At 36.3% G+C, this 19251-nt stretch overlaps 1 protein-coding gene across 8 annotated transcripts in view; it reads left to right on the top strand.

Annotated features, from left to right (window-relative positions):
* Window positions 1-19251, top strand: part of CASK (calcium/calmodulin dependent serine protein kinase) — a 386526-nt gene that overhangs the window by 349712 nt on the left and 17563 nt on the right. For 2 of the 8 annotated variants that reach the window (XM_029240356.1, XM_029240355.1), the window contains exons 18-23: window positions 678-746; window positions 2138-2173; window positions 3808-4004; window positions 11624-11739; window positions 18694-18774; window positions 18881-18961. In XM_029240356.1, the coding sequence (XP_029096189.1) occupies window positions 678-746; window positions 2138-2173; window positions 3808-4004; window positions 11624-11739; window positions 18694-18774; window positions 18881-18961 (580 nt within the window). The remainder of the gene's footprint in view (window positions 1-677; window positions 747-2137; window positions 2174-3807; window positions 4005-11623; window positions 11740-18693; window positions 18775-18880; window positions 18962-19251) is intronic. The other 6 variants (XM_029240361.1, XM_029240359.1, XM_029240357.1 and 3 more) reach the window with 3 other exon arrangements.

Here is a 19251-nt window from a genome sequence, read left to right as displayed (position 1 = left end):
CCTGGAAAGGATTTTGAGCATGTCACATAGTATAGTGGTTGTGGCTGCTGGGATCTTTGCCAGAATCTTTAGAGGCTCAAGATTATTGTTTTAATTAATCCGCTAAAATAATCTAAAAGAATAAAGGTTTCTTCTCTGGTGTATATCTTTTACCCTTATTAGTAATATCTATCCTAGAAAGATTCTAAGGTGATTACAACATGAGAAGTCTTTGAGATTCACTTCACTTCAAATTGCATCATTCAGTAATTTTTGATACCGAGGTACCTAAGGATTATTAAATACTTTTCAAACCTAATTTTCAATAAAAATTAGGCAGTTGGGATCTTCAGCACAATAATTTTATAGTAATATTTGTCATTTTACAGTACTTGATAGGATTTTAATATCAAGTCACCCTTCGGGGTCTTATTTAAAGAAAGCAAAGGTTATAGAATGTTAGAGACAGGAAAGAAATGGTTAATGAATGACATGGTCATCACTTACAATATGTGAATCTTCAAACTGTAAAATTTTTTTCCATACTTCTGTGAAATGATGCAAGTAAGTCAGTATGGCACCTTTATAGCTAAAACCTCAAAGGAAATGGTTGTCAGACTGTGGTTGTAACTGTTGATGTGAATATCTCTGTTTCTGTGCTGGTGTTCTGTGTTAATGAACCTTGTGTCTTATTTCAGAGAGATTCCCCCTCCACTTCCAGACAGTCCCCAGCTAATGGTCATAGCAGCACTAACAATTCTGTTTCGGTAAGAACTCTAGCTCCACACAGCAAAGTGTGACAATTTTGTTGGTGCCACCTGCCATGAGTGTTCTAGTTACATGTGTTCAGTGGAAATATTGTCTTCTGCCGATATACAAGGCTACTACAGCTACAATGCAGTTTACTCCTGGAAAATCTTTTTCAACATTTTCTTCTCATTAAAAATGCCTTTCATTAGTTAAATTTGAAGAAATGTAGTTCAAGACTGCTTTGGTCATTCTCAAAATATTTCTCTGTCACCCATCTACTATTTATGACTTTGCTCAAAGTTATGCAAAGGATGTATAATGGAAGTTTCTTGAAATTTCTCAACATTTTTTTTGAATTTGAGAAAGATAAAGAAATGTAAGGATTTTGCAGAGTAGGCATTTGGGTATTCTCGGGCTTTGTAGTTGTCTATTCTGAGTGATATCAGCAACATGTTTTAGTTTCCGCTATCTAAGTTTACGAATTGGTGTGCCCTCTGTTATTGTGGTACGTGCACATACTTTTGTGAACTATAAGCCTTGCCTGGATATAAACAGCAAAAGGAACTGGCTTCAAACTGCACTTAAGCCACGCTATTATCACATCTTTAACACAAAGTACTTTATATTTTGACTTGAACTTGGAATTTTACTTTTTTTTTTCCAGAACTATCCATTTTGGAAAGTAAAAAGAATTGTTTTTAATTTAAACAAATGGGAGCACTTAATACGTGCAGGTGTGCAATATTTGGGGTAACAAAATCTCTAAGTTGCTGACATTGCTGTTAAAAATATTGAGAGTTCTAATAATACAGCAGTATCACTTTTTTCCTATTAACTTGCCCTTTAAAAATATATCAACATTTTTATCAAATTTTTAAATAATTTAGAGATCACCTCAAATGGAATGATACAAGAGAAATTATGGAAGAAAATTTCCTGAGACTTTTATTTGCAGCTTCAAAACAGGCTACCAAAGGAATTCATTTATAACATTTAATAACTTTAAGATGGTGAAAATCCGTACAACCATTGAAGTTTTCGAAATCTAAATGGTTGCAGTGACTAAGTTGAAAAGGGCAACAGCTCTTTTGAGTTTGGGGGGGTTTTTTAAATAGGCTATTTCACTTGCAGTGGCTTTTGTGTTGAAGATGCTGAGTGGTTTCTTAAGAACACATTTTCTCTCTGCTTAAACTTACCTGCTTTCTTCAGCTTGCTGCTAAATGGCCTGGGTTTGATTTTTTTTTTTTTGATAACTCAACATTTCTGAGAAATGGAATAATGTATATTATCTCTTTACAACTTAAATCTAGCTCATTTTTTAACCATATTGTAACAGAACACACAAATTACCTTGTACTCTTTGAAAAGTAAATGAAAATTTTTCTCCTGGGTTGGCTTTATTCTACAGGACTTGCCATCAACTACCCAACCAAAAGGACGACAGGTGAATAGATACCCTCTATAGAAACTTCTCTAAACTGAGCTGCTAATAGCCAATCCTTTATTAACCCTTTTCATCCCATAATGTCTGCATTTTGGACCATAACATTTGAGCATTGAGAGCTTGTACCATTTCATTTTAACACATTACACATGACTAATTCTCTATAAAGATTTTTTTCCTAACATCTTTGTAGCTGTGATGGTTATTGTAATTTCAACCTGATCATTTTGTGTTGATGGTTGAGAATTCAGCCTTTGGGGATCTTATGGGCCTGCCTCTGGGGTGGAAAAAAATTTTTAAAGGTTACAAAATTCTTAGAATTCTAAGAATAACTACAACGTACATGCCAGTGAACATTTTTAAGCAACAATTGTCTGAAGTTTGAAGGCTTTTTCATAATTTGTATCTGCATGTGTATTTCTAAAAGCCATATACAATGAAAAAAAAAGAACAGAAAATTCCTGGCTTTACAGCCTAATCAAACATGAAAAGTTAAGTGCTGCCTAACACAAGCAAGTAACTTTCAATTTGCTGGCACTTTGAGTGTGAATTTTAGGTGCAAATGCAGAGACTTGTTAATTTTATAGGCTGGATTTCTGAAAAGAAACTTAGAATAATCACACAATAGTTCCAAAGCCTTCAGGTTGGTTTTACAGTGACTTAAACATTAATATTCAAATTTAATTTCAAGAGATAGAATTTTTATGGTACTTTTTGTGAAATGTGCTATTAAAAAATATCAAATTGTGAGTTAAGATTTGCATAAACTAGCACCTAATAGAACTCACCCATAAGTGATGCAACAATATCTAGCACCTTATTTTAAATCATTTAGAAATCCAGTGATTCATAAAATGGTACCATATAACCCCTTGTATGCTAATCTGTTTCCTTTTATAATATTTACTAGTTATATTCACATATCATAAAACTCAGAGCCTTAAACCATGCATATCTTGAAGCTCTGTGCAGATTTCAAGTGTTACACTGGCAAAGCCAAGATTCAAACTCACTTTTCTTCTCTAAAAAGAGTAAAATACAAAGTCTAAATCCTGTTTAAAAAAACTATTGTTAAATGCTTTAAAAAATTGTTTGAATTACATTTAAGCTTATCAGCAGTGTGTAGACACACTGCCAGTTGTCATGTAAGCATTTTACAGCAAGATACCAACACGGAGTTCTTGCTAGTTTTGTATCATGTACTGCTTTAGGGTTAAAACCTGTCCTGAATGCTTGTGGTCATGGTTTAAAGGCTGCCATGTGATCATGACAACTTATGCATAATAGCAACTAAATATATTCAGATTTTAAAATGGTAAGCATACTTCTCTATAATTTTAAGCCTATCCTATTATAGTAAAGGCAGAAATTAAGTCTATTTTTACTAAGGAAGTATCTTAAGTGTTCCCTCCAAATAAAAAGAGCAAAGGCTTGAACCTGTACACACCAAAAGTAGTACATTGTTTCTAGTGGTAGCTGTTTTTTGTGTTGTATTTCCATGCATCATATTTGCTTTCACCATCTAATGTCCTGTTTGTATTGTAGTAAGTGTTGGTATGTGGTTATTAAGTTAGAGCTGACTGTTTTCTTTCACATCACCATGGCATTTTTTCTTACAAACTCCTGTTTTATAGATCTATGTAAGAGCACAATTTGAATATGATCCAGCCAAGGATGACCTCATCCCCTGCAAAGAAGCTGGCATTCGATTCAGAGTTGGTGACATTATCCAGATTATCAGTAAGGATGATCACAATTGGTGGCAGGGTAAACTGGAAAACTCCAAAAATGGAACTGCGGGTCTCATTCCTTCTCCAGAACTTCAGGAATGGTATGTTTTTGTTGTTTTCTTTTAGTTTCCAATAAAAATGAAGCCTGGTCATCTATTTTTCAGCTTTATATTTTATTCTTTTATAGGGTAAAACCTGTTTAATATATTCCTTGCTCTATTAGCCAAACACAGTTCAAATTAGTCATCCAAGAATTCTAAATTGTCAGCACCAAGTAAGCTCCTGCTTATAGAGTCAGGTCTTTGTTTCACACATGAGGAGAGGAAGGTCTGTAGAGGGGCTGAGCGACTAGCCTCAGGTCATGGTCACATCGTGGTCTCTTAGCAGAGCCCTCTATTCCTATATGCTGTTTCCATCCTTTTAGAATTGCATTTTTTTAAATGTACCCACTCCTTGCCCCTCCACATGCTCTCACCACCCCCATTCCACTCCACCACCAGCGAAAAACTCAAATGGCCAGGATTCACGGTCATTCCAGGTATTTAAAGAGAAAATGTTTCACTATTAGAAGGATAAGATAGTCAGAAGCTTCGTTCTTTACCTTCCCAGGTCTTTTTTTTTTTAAATAAATTTATTCATTTATTTATTTTTGGCTGCGTTGGGTCTTCGTTGCTGCGCGCAGTCTTTCTCTAGTTGCAGCGAGCGGGGGCAGCTCTTCGTTGCAGTGCGCGGGCTTCTCATTGCTGTGGCTTCTCTTGTTGCAGAGCACGGGCTCTAGGTGCGCGGGCTTCAGTAGTTGTGGCACGTGGGCTCAGTAGTTGTGGCTCGTGGGCTCTAGAACACAGGCTCAGTAGTTGTGGCGCACGGGCCCAGTTGCTCCGAGTCATGTGGGATCTTCCCGGACCAGGGTTCGAACCCGTGTCCCCTGCATTGGCAGGCGGATTCATAACCACTGCACCACCAGGGAAGTCCCCCTTGCCGGGTCTTTAAAAATGTGTGTCTGTTAGACAGTTCAGGCTTTGAACGCAGGTTAAAGTCAAACAGTTTTTGGACGTGTTTTTAACTGAGAGGAGTCACGGATTACTGTGTATTTTGGTAAAATCTATTTCTGTTACTAATGTTACAATTTGCTGTTTTTTGAAAAATGTCAATAGTTTTACCTTTGTCAGTACTTTGGCAATATATATCAGAAAGCTAGTGCAAAATAGATAACTTCATGTCCAAAATACTTGAACCTAGCTGAAAGAGACCAAAGGCATAGAGTTCATAGACACGTACAACTTTTCATCCTTTTTTTTCACTAATTAAAGGGATTTCTCAGCTAACCTCTTTTGCTTGATCAGTTCTTTCAGCTATACTCTTAAATTTAGAATGTCAGAGCTGGTAAGAACTTCAGATGCCATCATTTTACACAAGGAAACATAGGCCTAGTTAGAGGAAGTAGCAGCCTTCCATCTGATGCTGTCTTTCAAGTCTCATCTTCAGAAAACAGTTTAAGCATTAGTGAGAGGAAAGTGATTTCTAAGTCATTTTGATGGTGATGTTACTATGTTATCACTGATATTTATGTTTTACAAAATGTGTTATTGAATGCTGCCATATATTAATGAGCATTTGTTGAAAATAATTATGTAGAATCCAGACCTCTTCTCCCTAGTCAGCTCATTTGTATAAATCATGTCTCACCAGTACCTAGAACTCTGAGTCCTCTGGAGGAAGCCTGAGAAATGGCAGGGGGAAAAGCAGATTTGCTTCCTGTTTCCTGTAATGGTAGACTAGGTTATTTGGATCAATTCTCCCACTGGAAAAGAAAAATGAAAAGTGCTACAGAAAATATGTTTTTGAAAATGACCTTAAAAGTACTGAGTAGCTGAAAAGGTATTGGGGAACTCAGTGACCAATTTTTATATGAAAGCCATTAATCAGAAAAAATTAGAGTACCAAATTGGTCCATTTTGCCAGGAGGGCATTTCTATTACTAAAAACTTCTCTGCCAGAGGACCAAGGTTAAGACCTAATAAGGCCTGTACAAGTAGGAGAATCTTTTAGGAGACTCATCCCGCATTGTCAGGATCTGCAAAAGGCTATACCCCCAGGTTAAGAGCAAACAGATAAGCATCCCCTCACTGCCCTTCCACACCAGGGGACTGCAGAGAAGGCTGCCTTGTCGGTGAGCAGAGCAAAAGGAAAGCAAAGTTCCCCTGAAAAAATTGTGGCCACTGGTCCACCTTGAATGGATTTGCACCCAGGTACACATAGCCCGGGACAGCCAGGGAAACTCCAGCTATGTGCTTGATGTGAGGTTTCCCCCTTACTAATAGTTCCAAATATCTGTTATAAACAAATGAAAGTCTCTGAAGGCGAACACTTTTATCCTAGGCCTCATCCTAGAGCTCCTCCTGATCCCCCGCGTAAACTTTCTTGAGGGCAGTTACCAGCAAGTCAAAATAAGCAGGCGCACATGGAAACCAGTGAGACCTGGCAGAAATGAAAGACGCCAGGAACAAACTCAAACCTACTTCATATATTGGAATTAGGAGACAAAGGTTTTTTGTTTTTTGTTTTTTTGTGTGTGTGTTTTTTTGGAGACAAAGGTTTTTAAACAACTGTGCTTATTAGCAAGCTTTTAAAAATCAGTAAAAGCTTAAAAAATATCTTCAGAGAAGAGGGGAAAAAATTTAATGGCATAGCAGATTTGAAAAAGAACCAAAATGAATTTCCAAGGACAAAAAATGCACTAACAAAAACTCAGTGGCCACACGCCTATTAGAATGGCTAAAATTTTTTAAAGTTTTCATCAGCAGGTAAATGGATAAACAAATGATGGCATATGCATACAATAGGATGCTCTTAAGCAATAAAAAGAAATGAACTATTGATAACACACAACAATATGGGTGAAACTCAAAATCATTAGGCTGGGTTTCCAGGCAAAAAAGAGAACATACTGTATAACTCCATTATATAAAATTCCAGAAAATGCAAAACTAATCTACAGTGACAGTGGTTTCCTGGGGATCTGGAGGAGGGAGGGAGGGATTACAGAGGGGCATAAGAAAATTCCTGGGGTGATGAAAATGTTTGTTATCTTGATTGTAGTGATGGTTTCATGGGATGTATTAATGTTTCAAAACTGATGAAATGTTACACTTTATATGTTATGTTCAGTTTATTGCAGAAAACCTGAACTCAATAAAGTTGCAGTGACCGTAGAGGGAGACGGGGATTCTAACTAGGATGAAGAGGAAGAGGCCCACTGGGCAGTATGTTCCTTGAGACCACAGTAGGACTCTGGAGGTATAGGAAGGCATTCCCAACTGAGGGGGAAAAGCAGAGTCCCTTGCTGGAAAAGTGAACTGGTCTCTAGAATGTCGATGGACGTGTAATACTAATGAGAAAGATTTGAAACAATACTATCAGCCAGACCCAGAAGCTTTGTTCAGATGTGTTGCTACCAAGTCATATTTTTCACATCCTCTAGATGAGAAATAAATTTTTTTGGACCCAAATACCTTACCTTATTTATCCTTGCTAAATCTCATCTTGCTTGACAAGGCCCATCAGTCTAATCCCCTGATACGATTTAAGTCCCTGAATCTGTCATCCCTTCCCTTGCCTACTAGATCCTCATCCAAGTCAGTCAGCAATAAAATGTTAAACGTGTGTTTGAAATTTCCTTCCAGGTTGACCTAAATTCTAACACAGTTTCCTTGCACATACTGAGCTAAAAGAAATAACATTCATTTCCTGAGTGCCTAGTAAAAATCAGTATCATTCCTCTGTCATTACACCACATATGGCCACACCACAAATTTTTACTGGGAACTTCTTTTTCTTAAAGTTTTTAAGCTGAAAAACATTTATTATAAGATACTCTGTACACTATAACGTAAGCTTCACGAGGTCAGGATTTCATCTCTTTTAACCTGTCAAAAATTCCTCAGTTCTGTTTATGTTTCCAAAGATCCTGTGCCTCACAGAAGCTGTAGTTATGACTGACAGCACATACTGGCTTGAACTGGAAGAATTCCCAAAGCAAAGGTTTCATCAGCCTCCTCTCTGTGCCACTTAGGTAATATATGGAGATTGACTTTGTTGCTGTTGCTGAGAGTTCACAGTATTTCCCAATAAATGTCTTTCTCCTAACCAAAAATAAAGAAATAAATATAAATAAAGCCCTCAAAGAGCAAGAGAGAGAAAGAGACATGAAGGAAAGACTCTTTAAGAAAGTAGAAGAGAACACTTCCCAACTCATTTCATGATGCCAGCATTACCCTAATACCAAAGGTCAATAAAGGCAAAAGGAAACTACAGACCCATATCCCTCATGAGCACAGATGTAAAAATCCTCAGCAAAATATTAGCAAATTGAATCTAACAATATATAAAAAGGATATACATCTTGACCCAGTAGAGTTTGTACTGGGAATGAACAGCTGGTTCAACATTGGAAAACCAATCAACCTGATTCACCATATTAACAGACTAAAGAAGAAAAATCCACATGGTCATAGCCATAGGTGCGGATTTTAAAATTCAACATCCATTCATGATTAAAACTCTCACAAACTGTGAATTGAAGGGAGCTTCCTTAAACCTGATTGAGAGTATCTACAATAAACCTACAGCAAACATTATTGGAAGGGAAAAAATATATAACAGGTGATATGATTCTGTGTAGAAATTCAAAGGAATCTATAGATAAACAATTAGAATTAATGAGAGTTTAGCAAGATGGCTGATGTAAAATCAGTGTACAAAAATCAATATTTCTATTTACAGTAAAAAACGGAAAATAATTTTTAAATACCCTACATAACACCACCTGCAACACCATAATACTATAAAGTACTCTTGCAAAAAAAATAGAACTTAAGTTTGATTAGGCCTCTAGATCTAATTAGCTATTTGCAGGAAATGCAAAAGACAAAGAGACTTACTGAAGACACCACAGGGGTGAGATCAGAAACCATAGGACAAACAACCAGTTTCTGCAACAAATAATTTGCAAGAAGAAAAGGGAGAGAGGGAACCTATAGGTTTAAAGGGGATTTAAGAATATTTAAGGAAGAAATGATACAAACTTGGATTTTTTTCAAAGTAATCTTAGGGTGGGTAGGTTGTAAATAAAACAAAATAAGCCATGAGTTAATAAATGTTGAAGCTGGGTTGTAGATATTTGGGGTTCGTTACACTATTCTCTACTCTTGTATATGTTTGAATTTTTCAATATTACAAATTTTTTAAATACCATTTATAAGTTTTTTAATCAACAACCTAGGAACAAACCTAATAAAGTTGTTCAAGACATTTAGAGGATAAATTATAAAACTTACTGAGACATTAAAGAAGACCTAAATAAATGGAAAGACATACTGTATTCAGGGACTAGAAGACTCAATATTGTAAATATTGTAAAGATGTCTATTCCTCCCAGATTGATTCATAGATTGAATTCAATCCCAACCGTTTTGAAATTGACAAGCTAATTTTAAAGTTTTCAAGGAAATGCACAGAATCAGGAATAGTCAAGATGCTCTTCTAGAAGCATAAGGAGGGAGGCCTTGCCCCACTGATGCCAAGATTTATTATAAAGCTGTAGTAATTAAGACAATAAGGTATGGGCTTAGAGATGTTCAAATAGACCAATTGAAGAGAACCCCTGAACACTCTCATACATAAATAGTCACTAGTGAGGAATGAACAGACTTTTCCATAAGTTGTGCTGGGGCAATTGGTTATCCATTAGGGAAAAAATGAGAGAAATTGGACCCCTAACTTCACACCACATACAAAAATCAGTTCCAGTGTATTAAAAACCAAAACATGAAAGACAAAACTATAAACCCTTGAGAAGATAATATTGGAGAATATCTTTAGGGACAAGGAAGGATTTCCTAAAAAAGATATCAAAAATATTTCCCATAAAAGAAAACATTGCTAGATTTGACTAAATTAAAACTAATAAGTTGCGTTCATCAAATACCATGAAAAGATTAAAAAGGCAAGCCACAGAGTGGAAGAAGATACCTCCAACACATATAACTAACAAAAGTGTAATATTCAGACCATATAAAGGATTCCTACAAATCAATGAGAAGAAGACAACTGGATAGGAAAGTGGTCAAAAGATTTGAACGGGCACTTTACAAAAGAGGAAATCCAATAGCCAATAGCATATGAAAAGGTGCTCAATCTCATTAATAATCAGTGAAATGCAAACTCAAAACACAGTGTTATTTCATTACTCGTCCACCATGATGGCTAAAATTATAGACTGATAATAACAAGTGTTCACATGGAAGTGGAACAACAGGAACTCTATACTGCTGGTGGGAATGCAAATCAGTACAATCTCATTGGAAAACAACTCGTCATTTTCAATAGCATTGTATGGCATTCTGATAGTGATTTTGGATTCTCCTTATATGTGGCTCACTCGGGCACCCCACATTGGCCCACAAGCAAAGTCATTAAGTAAGCAAAACCTTCTGTGGTAATATCTTGAAAGGCAAGTACTTGCTTAGCCTAAACCTAAGAGAGCAACTTTTTTTATTATTATTATTTTAAATTTTTGGCTGCATTGGGTCTTCGTTGCTGCACACGGGCTTTCTCTAGTTGCAGCGAGTGGGGGCTACCCTTCGTTGTGGTGCGCGGGCTTCTCATTGCAGTGGCTTCTCTTGTTGCAGAGCGTGGGTTCTAGGCGTGTGGGCTTCAGTCGTTGTGGCACATGGGCTCAGTAGTTGTGGCTCGCGGGCTCTAGAATGCAGGCTCAGTAGTTGTGGCACAGGGGCTTAGTTGCTCTGCAGCATGTGGGATCTTACTGGACCAGGGCTCGAACCCCTGTCCCCTGCATTGGCAGGCAGATTCTTAACCACTGTGCCACCAGGGAAGTCCTAAGAGAGCAACTTTTTAACAACATTTATGTATATGTTACTAATGCTGAATACTGTAATTATGTAGAACAAAATTATGATTTTTCTGAATGTAATTCTAACTTTGGATTTAATCATAGTTTTTTTTTTTTCCTACCTAGAATCTTCAAGTAGTAGTAGTATCATTTATTAGGCATCTACTGTGCCTGCCACTGTGTTAGGGATATTATTTACATTTTTTGTTATAATTCTTTACAGCAGCCATCCAAGAGGCTCCAAGAGATTAAGGAACTTGCCAATAGAATGCATCGCCTAAGAGCATGGGCTCTAGTGCCAGACTGTCCTCACCCTCCCACTTTATTAGCTGTGTGATTGGGACAAATTAATTAACCTCTCAGTCCTTTGATCCCCTCATCTGTAAAACAGTGACATGATTTCACGTGTTGTTAGAAAGATTAAATGAGTTAATATATGTAAATTTCCTAGAAAAGCACCTAACACTAAATTGATAAAAGCTAATAAGTGATAGAGCCAGGATTCAAATCAGACCTGTCTCAACTCAAAATCCCACACTCATTCCACTGTATTTCATGACTATATGTTTAGACTTTTCATCTGTGTTATCAATTAGTATATGTTCAAGTGATACAATGTTATTTTCATATAAGCCTGCATTTTTAAAACCTTTCTAGGAAATTGTCAAGGAGCAGCCTTTATCTGAATGATTTGAAACGTTTGTGAGGAGTTTGTTCACGCAGGTTCATGTAAACTCTTCAAACGACTGGTTTTCCTCTTTTATCAGCATAAAACTATACATTAGTTTTTTTCTTTTCTTTGTGTGCTAGGCGAGTCGCTTGCATTGCCATGGAGAAGACCAAACAGGAGCAGCAAGCCAGCTGTACTTGGTTTGGCAAGAAAAAGAAGCAGTACAAAGATAAATATTTGGCAAAGCACAATGCAGGTAGGGAAAAGTACGACTTACTGAGACCGGTTAAACATCTCAAAGACTGAAGTAGATGTAACATCTCAATTCCGTCTTCAGAGTTCTCTATCAAAAAAATTTCACCATATGAGATCATCAGCTTGCAAAAGCTTTAAGAATCCCTTGCCTTCGATTATTATGTTGGTTATTTGCCAAATATTTTACAGAGCTATACTTTATAGGAAGAAAATGCTATTTGGAAACAGTACTCTCTGGAACTCAAAGAACCCAGTACATTAAGTCCTCCCCTGAGAAATGAGAGACTGAGAGTTTGCTGAATTGCCAGGATTCTTGCCTCCTTGCTGAGACTGGCCTTGAGCAAATACCCTCACTCCTGGCTCCTCTCTGGCCCTTGGACGTGGCCCTGTGCCACATTTCTAAGGGCAAAGGTGCGCTCTTAACAGAGAGCTGTGCTGCAAATGGTTCAGTGATTGATCTGAAAGAGTGCAAATGACATTAGATAGATACTAACTTAATTTGGTCAGTTCCTGTCACTAGTCTTCTTCCTTCATGGTATTTCTTAGCCCCTAAAAGACCAAGAACATTATCTTGGCCTGCCCTTCATGGTATGTTTGTCTATATGGAAGCTTGCATTCAACTTAAGTCAAAATATTCACTCATTTGCTAAGAACTGAAATGAATACCAAAAAAAGCATGCTCTGTCATTGCAGTAGAATTCCCAGAAGACTCACAGGATGTAACTTAAGTTAACGAAAAGGCATGATGATGTAGCGTGGGATTTACTTATTTTCAATAACTTCTTAATATGACTCCTTTTATAAGGAACTTTTCTGAGGAAGTGCAAGCCCCAACATTGGCATTAGATTAGTTCCCAAGGTTTCAGAAATAACTCCAAACTTCAAACATATGGCAAAGAAAATCAAGTGAATGCAATCATGCACACCCAGTTTGACAGTATATTTCTGACAGATATGAAATGCATTTCCCTCTGTAGAACGTTATATTTTATTAGCATTCACTAGGAAAAATTATTTTGAAACTCTGAATGATTCATTTCTTGATCAGAGAGTAAAAGTAAACATTTTGAAGTATTGTATAATGTGGAATGAATGTGAGTGACCACATGGCTTAATTTTAAATGGTTCAGTTAAATGCGGAAATCTTTCCCATCATGATAGCTACAGTGTGCCACATTTTTATTTCCAATAAAAGGTATCATTTCTGGTTATATACCACTACAGAGCACTAGTCTGATAATGGCTATTTTTGTTTTATAAAGGGAAGAAATATTCAAAGTAGGTTAAATATAATTAGTTAAAACTAATTGTAAATGCTCCAGTAGTACTATTTGAAGAAATTCACTGTAGTAGCAGCAGAATGTTGTTTAATATAAAATGTCAGTGGTTATTGCCAGGTCTCCATAACCACCTTTATTTCCATCAGCTTCTAACAGGCTCAAAAGGTCCATTGACATTACATATATATGTATAACCTTGTAATTTTTACAATGATTTTAAATGATATATAGATGGCATTAAAATTAATTTAAACGTAGAAAAGCAAAGAAATGGCCGATAAGGCTGTCAATTCATCCTTAGCTTTTTATATTCTACTGATGGAAGGCATGTAGACATGAGTATTCAATTTGCCAACACTCTTTAATTTAGCTCTGAGGAAAAATAAGAAGCCAGTTAATTGAAAAACTAGACTCTCTAAATTCTGACAAAGAGTCTGTTGAATCGTTCACTTGAGAATTTTGCCAGAGAATCAGCATCCTATCTGGTGGCCAGTGTTTTCCAGAGTTAACTTTTTCCATTCTTTGACCACCGGGGCACCACTGATCTTCCATTGTTCCTGTTCTCTCTGATTCATCACAAGTGGTGCTTGGTAGTCCTGCAAACGCACCTGTAAGCTTAATAGCCAGCCCAAGCTAGGACCAGAAGTTAGCACACCTGTGTATCCATGCACCTTTGGCAAAATCACTTGGCTCCTGTGGGCCTCAAAACGAGGGAATTGGGTTAGTCAATAAAGGATATCTTTTCTAATTCTAAAGTTCAGTGGATCTCAGGTTATTTCATCACTGGGCCTGATAAATGGATATCATTTAATGAAGCCAAGTACTCATTTGCTGTCCCTTATCTTAAGCTTTAGCTCTGGTAAACATTGCCCATTATGTTTGAAGGCTATATCACCCTTGCTAGAGAAGGCAGGAACCTCATAGAAATGGAATAGAATTGCTTTTTCTCTGTCGTCTTTAAACACAACACCTCCTATCCAAAACCATGGATCTATCTAAGTTCTCGTAAACTTAAAACTAAGAGGAGACCCACCACTTCTTTGTTATCCACAGCATCTTCCTAAGCAGTGGTCTTCCGGGCCTCAGAGCCTTCCTCATGCTCACAGTTCCTTCTACATGTCAGTATTTGTCACTGCCTGAGAGCCTCCTTTGATAGAAAATCTGAGCTTTTTATAAGGTCCTTGCAGGGCCACTCAAGTTTCTGTACAGAACTTGTGTTTAGGCTCATTTGTGACTGTCTAGTCAGAATGTCATTGTTAGGATTCCCACCCACACAGAATCATCACTCATGAGATCTCCTATTAGTTTTTCTGGTCTGGAGAAGATGCCTGGCTTTTTCCCTGGACTTTCTAGAATATACTGCCTAGCATGTCCTTTCTGCCACCATCTCTTCAGCATTCTTCCCCATCACCAGTCAACTCTTGCATTTTGTTAATTATAAAGACCAGAAGAACCATTTACCTACTGATTACCTTGCCTTTACAAGAGATGAAATTGTCAGGAAGGAAAGTCAAGTATTTTATCAGCTGTTCTGCTTTTAGCTATGATGAAAGTTTATCCTAATATGTGGCATTGCCTACATAAAGAATTGCTCTAAAAGAGAGAAACACATACTGTTGACCTCCATTGGGAAGGCAAATGCTTTGAGAACTTTGAAATACCATACTCTTTAATACCAAGAACTAGCCAAATGGGTTCATAGGCCACAAATCCAACTATATTTCTGAAAGGTGTTTTCTGACTTATTCAAAAGTCAATTGTAAAATACAGTGGGGGAATCGTCCCGTAGTCCTCAGTAAATTAAAATAAGGGCCATTGGGATTAACATATACACACTACTATATATAAAATAGATAACCAACAAGGACCTACTGTGGAGCACAGGGAACTACACTCAATATTTTGTAATAACCTATAAGGGAAAAGAATCTGAATCACTTTGCTGTACACCTACCTGAAACTAACACATTGTAAATCAACTGTACTTCAATTTTTTAAAAATGCAACTGATTTTTATACATTGAAAAATAAGTAATTTTTAAAAAATAAAATAAGGGCATATGTTTTGTTTCCTGCTTCAAATCTTTGAGAATTCAGCAGCTATTGTTGACAAGATCCAAACCTTATCATTAAATTCTGAAGTTGTTTACATTTGTAGTAAAAATAAAGGATGAGAACTTTATCAATATCTAGAACTGATGGAAATGATAAAATACTAGAATTAATTATTTCCATTTATGTCACCAGGAAATTCTACATGTCTAGTTAAAGCAGAATTCTGTTCAAATTGTTGCCTACCTCTCACATTATATAGTGGCAGTCTATTAGCTGAGTGTGACCCATAAATAAATTTTATTTTTCCCATATGCACACGGTGTTTAAAATAATCTTAATTAGTTATCACATTTGAAAATCAAATATTTAACATAAAATCTGGGTTTCTGCCTTTCCTTGAAAGAACAGAGGATGTGGTAACATTAGGCCCACTTTACTCGGCCCAGTGTTACCGTGTACAGTGGCTTATCTAAGTGGAGGTTTGTACAGTATTTGAAGATACTAGTATACTTTAAAGCTACTTTGAAGATAGCTTTTCCAACTGAGATATGGAATCAATGTTGTTAAAGGCTTATTTATGGAAAAGATTCTACTGGAGAACAGGTATCTGAATACTCAAAGGTGTCATGAACATTGAGTAGCTTACCAGGAAGTCAGGACAATATGCCAGACAGTATTTCTGAAGCCTTGGGAATAGATTTGATTATGGTGTGTGTAGCGTTTACAGCAAATACATTTTCTGCAACGCATGAAAGACTTTTAGCCACATAAATTTGATGCAAAAAGTATTGTCATGCTTCTAGAAGAACTATACTCTTTGAGGCACTGAGATTCCTCAGCCCTAGGACTTCCAAAATCAATTTAAGATCAAGTTATTAATGTAAACCTTTTTTAAAACTCTTCATTGATTCATTTTCTTTTAATGTTAGAGCCCTGAGCAGTGGTATTTAAATATCCTGAGAAACCCCATTTACATACACACATACAAACATAGAGGATTTCTACAATACCATTCATAGGTGTGTTTAAATTATGTTTAATACCACAAATTAGTACTGTTGACTTTAAAAAGCTATTATTTTTGTTTTCTTTAATACAGAGGACTCTAAAGATGACAAAAAGTGGCCCATAATCTCACTGCCCTGTTGACATTTTTTTAATAGTAAAAGTAAGGCACATGTGATTAGAAAAGATACAGAATGAAAAGCAAAAGGCTTCCACACCTACACTCCCTGAAGAAGGTTTCTTGTAACTATTCCCAGACAAAATTTGTATGCATATGCTAGTATATAAAACCCACTGGCTTTTATATAAGGATATTGTTGAATTTTTATTAAAATGAGTTTGTTTCTTAATGTGATTTATTTGCCTCATGTTTAGAATATTGCATGGTAAAGTTTCTTTTGTGCATATTATACTTTTATTTTACTAATATATTAAAAGCCATATTTCAATGACCCCTGTACATTTTTCATGCTGTCTTACTCCCAATGGCCTCTGTGCATGTAAGTAACCTGTTGAGTGACTGTGCCTCTTTGTTTTTGACGGTTTCCTTTCATTAAGTCCCTTTTTTTAAATCAGCAAACAAACAACTTAAAACCTTTAAAAGTTCAGTCTCTAAGTGTTCTCCTTATATTCTTTGTATGTCGTATTTTAAAATATCCTTTTTTATTGTTTCTCCACCCTATGACTACGTGATGATTTCATTTAGACCGGAGTACCCTCTTCATGCTACTCATATATGGTTAAGATACTGATGTGTAACATATCTGTTCATTTGTCATGTTGATTGTTGATATCTAACTCATTCTTATGTGTTTGAAAAAAATGACTTAATTCAGTAGGATTGGAGTCAGGGCTCTGTAGAGGGAAAGAGATGTGTATACCATTCAGAAAACTTGTGTCATCATCTTGCTCTTTTGTGAGATGCTTGATTATTTCTATATAATAAAATATATCAGCTTGTTGATGGACCTCTTTCATAAGCATACTTTTCTTGATGAAAATATCACTCAGAGGGCAATAGGTATAAAAAGCAATGCCGTAAGCTCTCCTGCTTTTATTTTTGCAACTCTTCGTCGCTCCATTACCACTGCAGCATGACTAGCTAGCTCCGCCACGCAGACAGCCTCATGTTCATTTTGATTTTCTGAATCTGCCATTCTAAACACAGAAAGCATTTTGTGGTTTTTAGCTGTTGCTAGAGAATATGCTTTTAAGTCTTTTAGTCAACGTTTATGCAATCAAGTTATCAAAAAAAATGCACAAATACCCATTAACATGCACTAACCCTTATTTTAACATTGTATTTCTTTTTTTTTAGTATTTTGGGAATGATACCTTTGTTCGTTTGTTTCTGATCTGTTGCATTCCAGAGTATCCTATTTTGCATTTTAAGGTTCTTTGCTACTGGGAAGAACACAAATGTTAAGGACTGAGCTGATATTCAAAGCATTTGGCCATATTGTTTCAGGGAGTAGAAGCTTCTCTTAATGATTGACTGAAGCATCTCAGATTCCTCTATTACACCACGGAATCAATTTCATGGAATTTATTTCAACCCCTCTAAAATCCAGAGCTTATTCAATATTCTTTTAAAAAAGAAATTTCAGTGTGTGCCTGACAACATATGGGTAGTACCACACAGAAAAATATTCTGGGAAACATAGACACGTGATTTTAGCCTTCTTGTGAGAATTTTCAAATGTGTTGTGAGAATTGGACTACCTTAAACTTCAACAGGAACGGTCATCCTCTTGGGAAAGTTTTTGTAATAGTTTTGTGAAGAGGCAGGTTTCCAAAAAACATTTTTTAAAGCGTTTCTTCTCAGTCTGTAATGATTAGAGAACTCCCCTTTTGCAAAAGTTTCCAAGCTCAGACTCTGCTTCATGCTTCTTCCCATTCTGTCCATCCTAACTTACTTACCACACACAAGCTGACAAAGTTTGGGGCCCAGGGAAGCATGTTCCCCTACTTACATACCCAAGACTTTCCATTGAATGGATAGCTGGGTTACAATAAAACTTGTGAGATGCTCATTTCCAAAGCGTGTGAAATCATAGGTGCAAAACTTGACTTTGAAGGAAATCTAGCATGCTACCTTCAGCAACTCTGTTGAAAGAAAGAACCATCAAGTTAAAGACCAGCTGTCCATGCATCTCTCATCCATCCCTAGAAATAATCTAGCTGGCCTCTTTCTTGGTTAACTTTAGTTGCATTCATGTTGGTCGCTGTCTGCAGACTTTTTCTTTTTAGTATTGCTGATTTCTTAGAATTGCAAAAATATGAACAGCATGTTGTTTTGAATGAATTCATATGATTTGTTGGATACTGCATGAAAAGATATGCAGTATCTTTTACAACTGGACTTTTATGCATGTGCTCAACATATCTTTGGATGACCCTGGTTCTAAAGTGCATTTTCATGGGCTTAAAAATGAAATTTTCTCCCAAAAGGTTATATGACTTAAATTACATGTAAGCTATATATTGTAAGTTGGATCCATATTTTTTAAGACATGACTTTACTATAATTTTGGTTTTGCCAGTAAAATTATAATTTACATACATGAAATATTCCTTCTGTAAATTTATATTCTTTCTAAATCTTTGCATTTTAGTGTTTGATCAATTAGATCTTGTTACATATGAAGAAGTAGTAAAACTGACAGCATTCAAAAGGAAAACACTAGTCTTGTTAGGTAAGTTTAACTGCATAAGTGGCTTTCTTATTTTCATCTTCAAAACAGTTTATGAATATTATTAACAATTATCAATTTTTAACTTCCTTTGTAAAAAATGACATAGGTGCGCATGGTGTTGGGAGAAGACACATAAAAAACACCCTCATCACAAAGCACCCAGACCGGTTTGCGTACCCTATTCCACGTAAGCAATGTTTCACTCTCCTTTAAGTATATTTTTCCTAGTACTTTTCTAATCTTGTAATTTACATATTTTTTCTGATTACATAAGTAATAACTGTTCATTATTGGAAATTTGGAAAGTCCAGAAAAGAACAAAGAAGAAAATGAGTTAACAGTAAATCCCAACCTCACTCTTAATATTTTATTGTATACCCTTCCAGGCTTCTCTTGGTGCAAACACGTCGCGCGCGCGCGCACGCGCGCGTGTGTGTGTGTGTGTGTGTGTGTGTGTGTGTGTGTGTGTGTGTGTGT

The sequence above is a fragment of the Monodon monoceros genome, unplaced genomic scaffold (genome assembly GCF_005190385.1).
Source record: "Monodon monoceros isolate NGI ecotype Baffin Bay Population unplaced genomic scaffold, NGI_Narwhal_1 Super_Scaffold_22, whole genome shotgun sequence".
NCBI lineage: Eukaryota > Metazoa > Chordata > Mammalia > Artiodactyla > Monodontidae > Monodon > Monodon monoceros.
The sequence above is the reverse complement of the archived record's forward strand: the minus strand, read 5'-3'. Positions and strand labels throughout refer to the sequence as shown.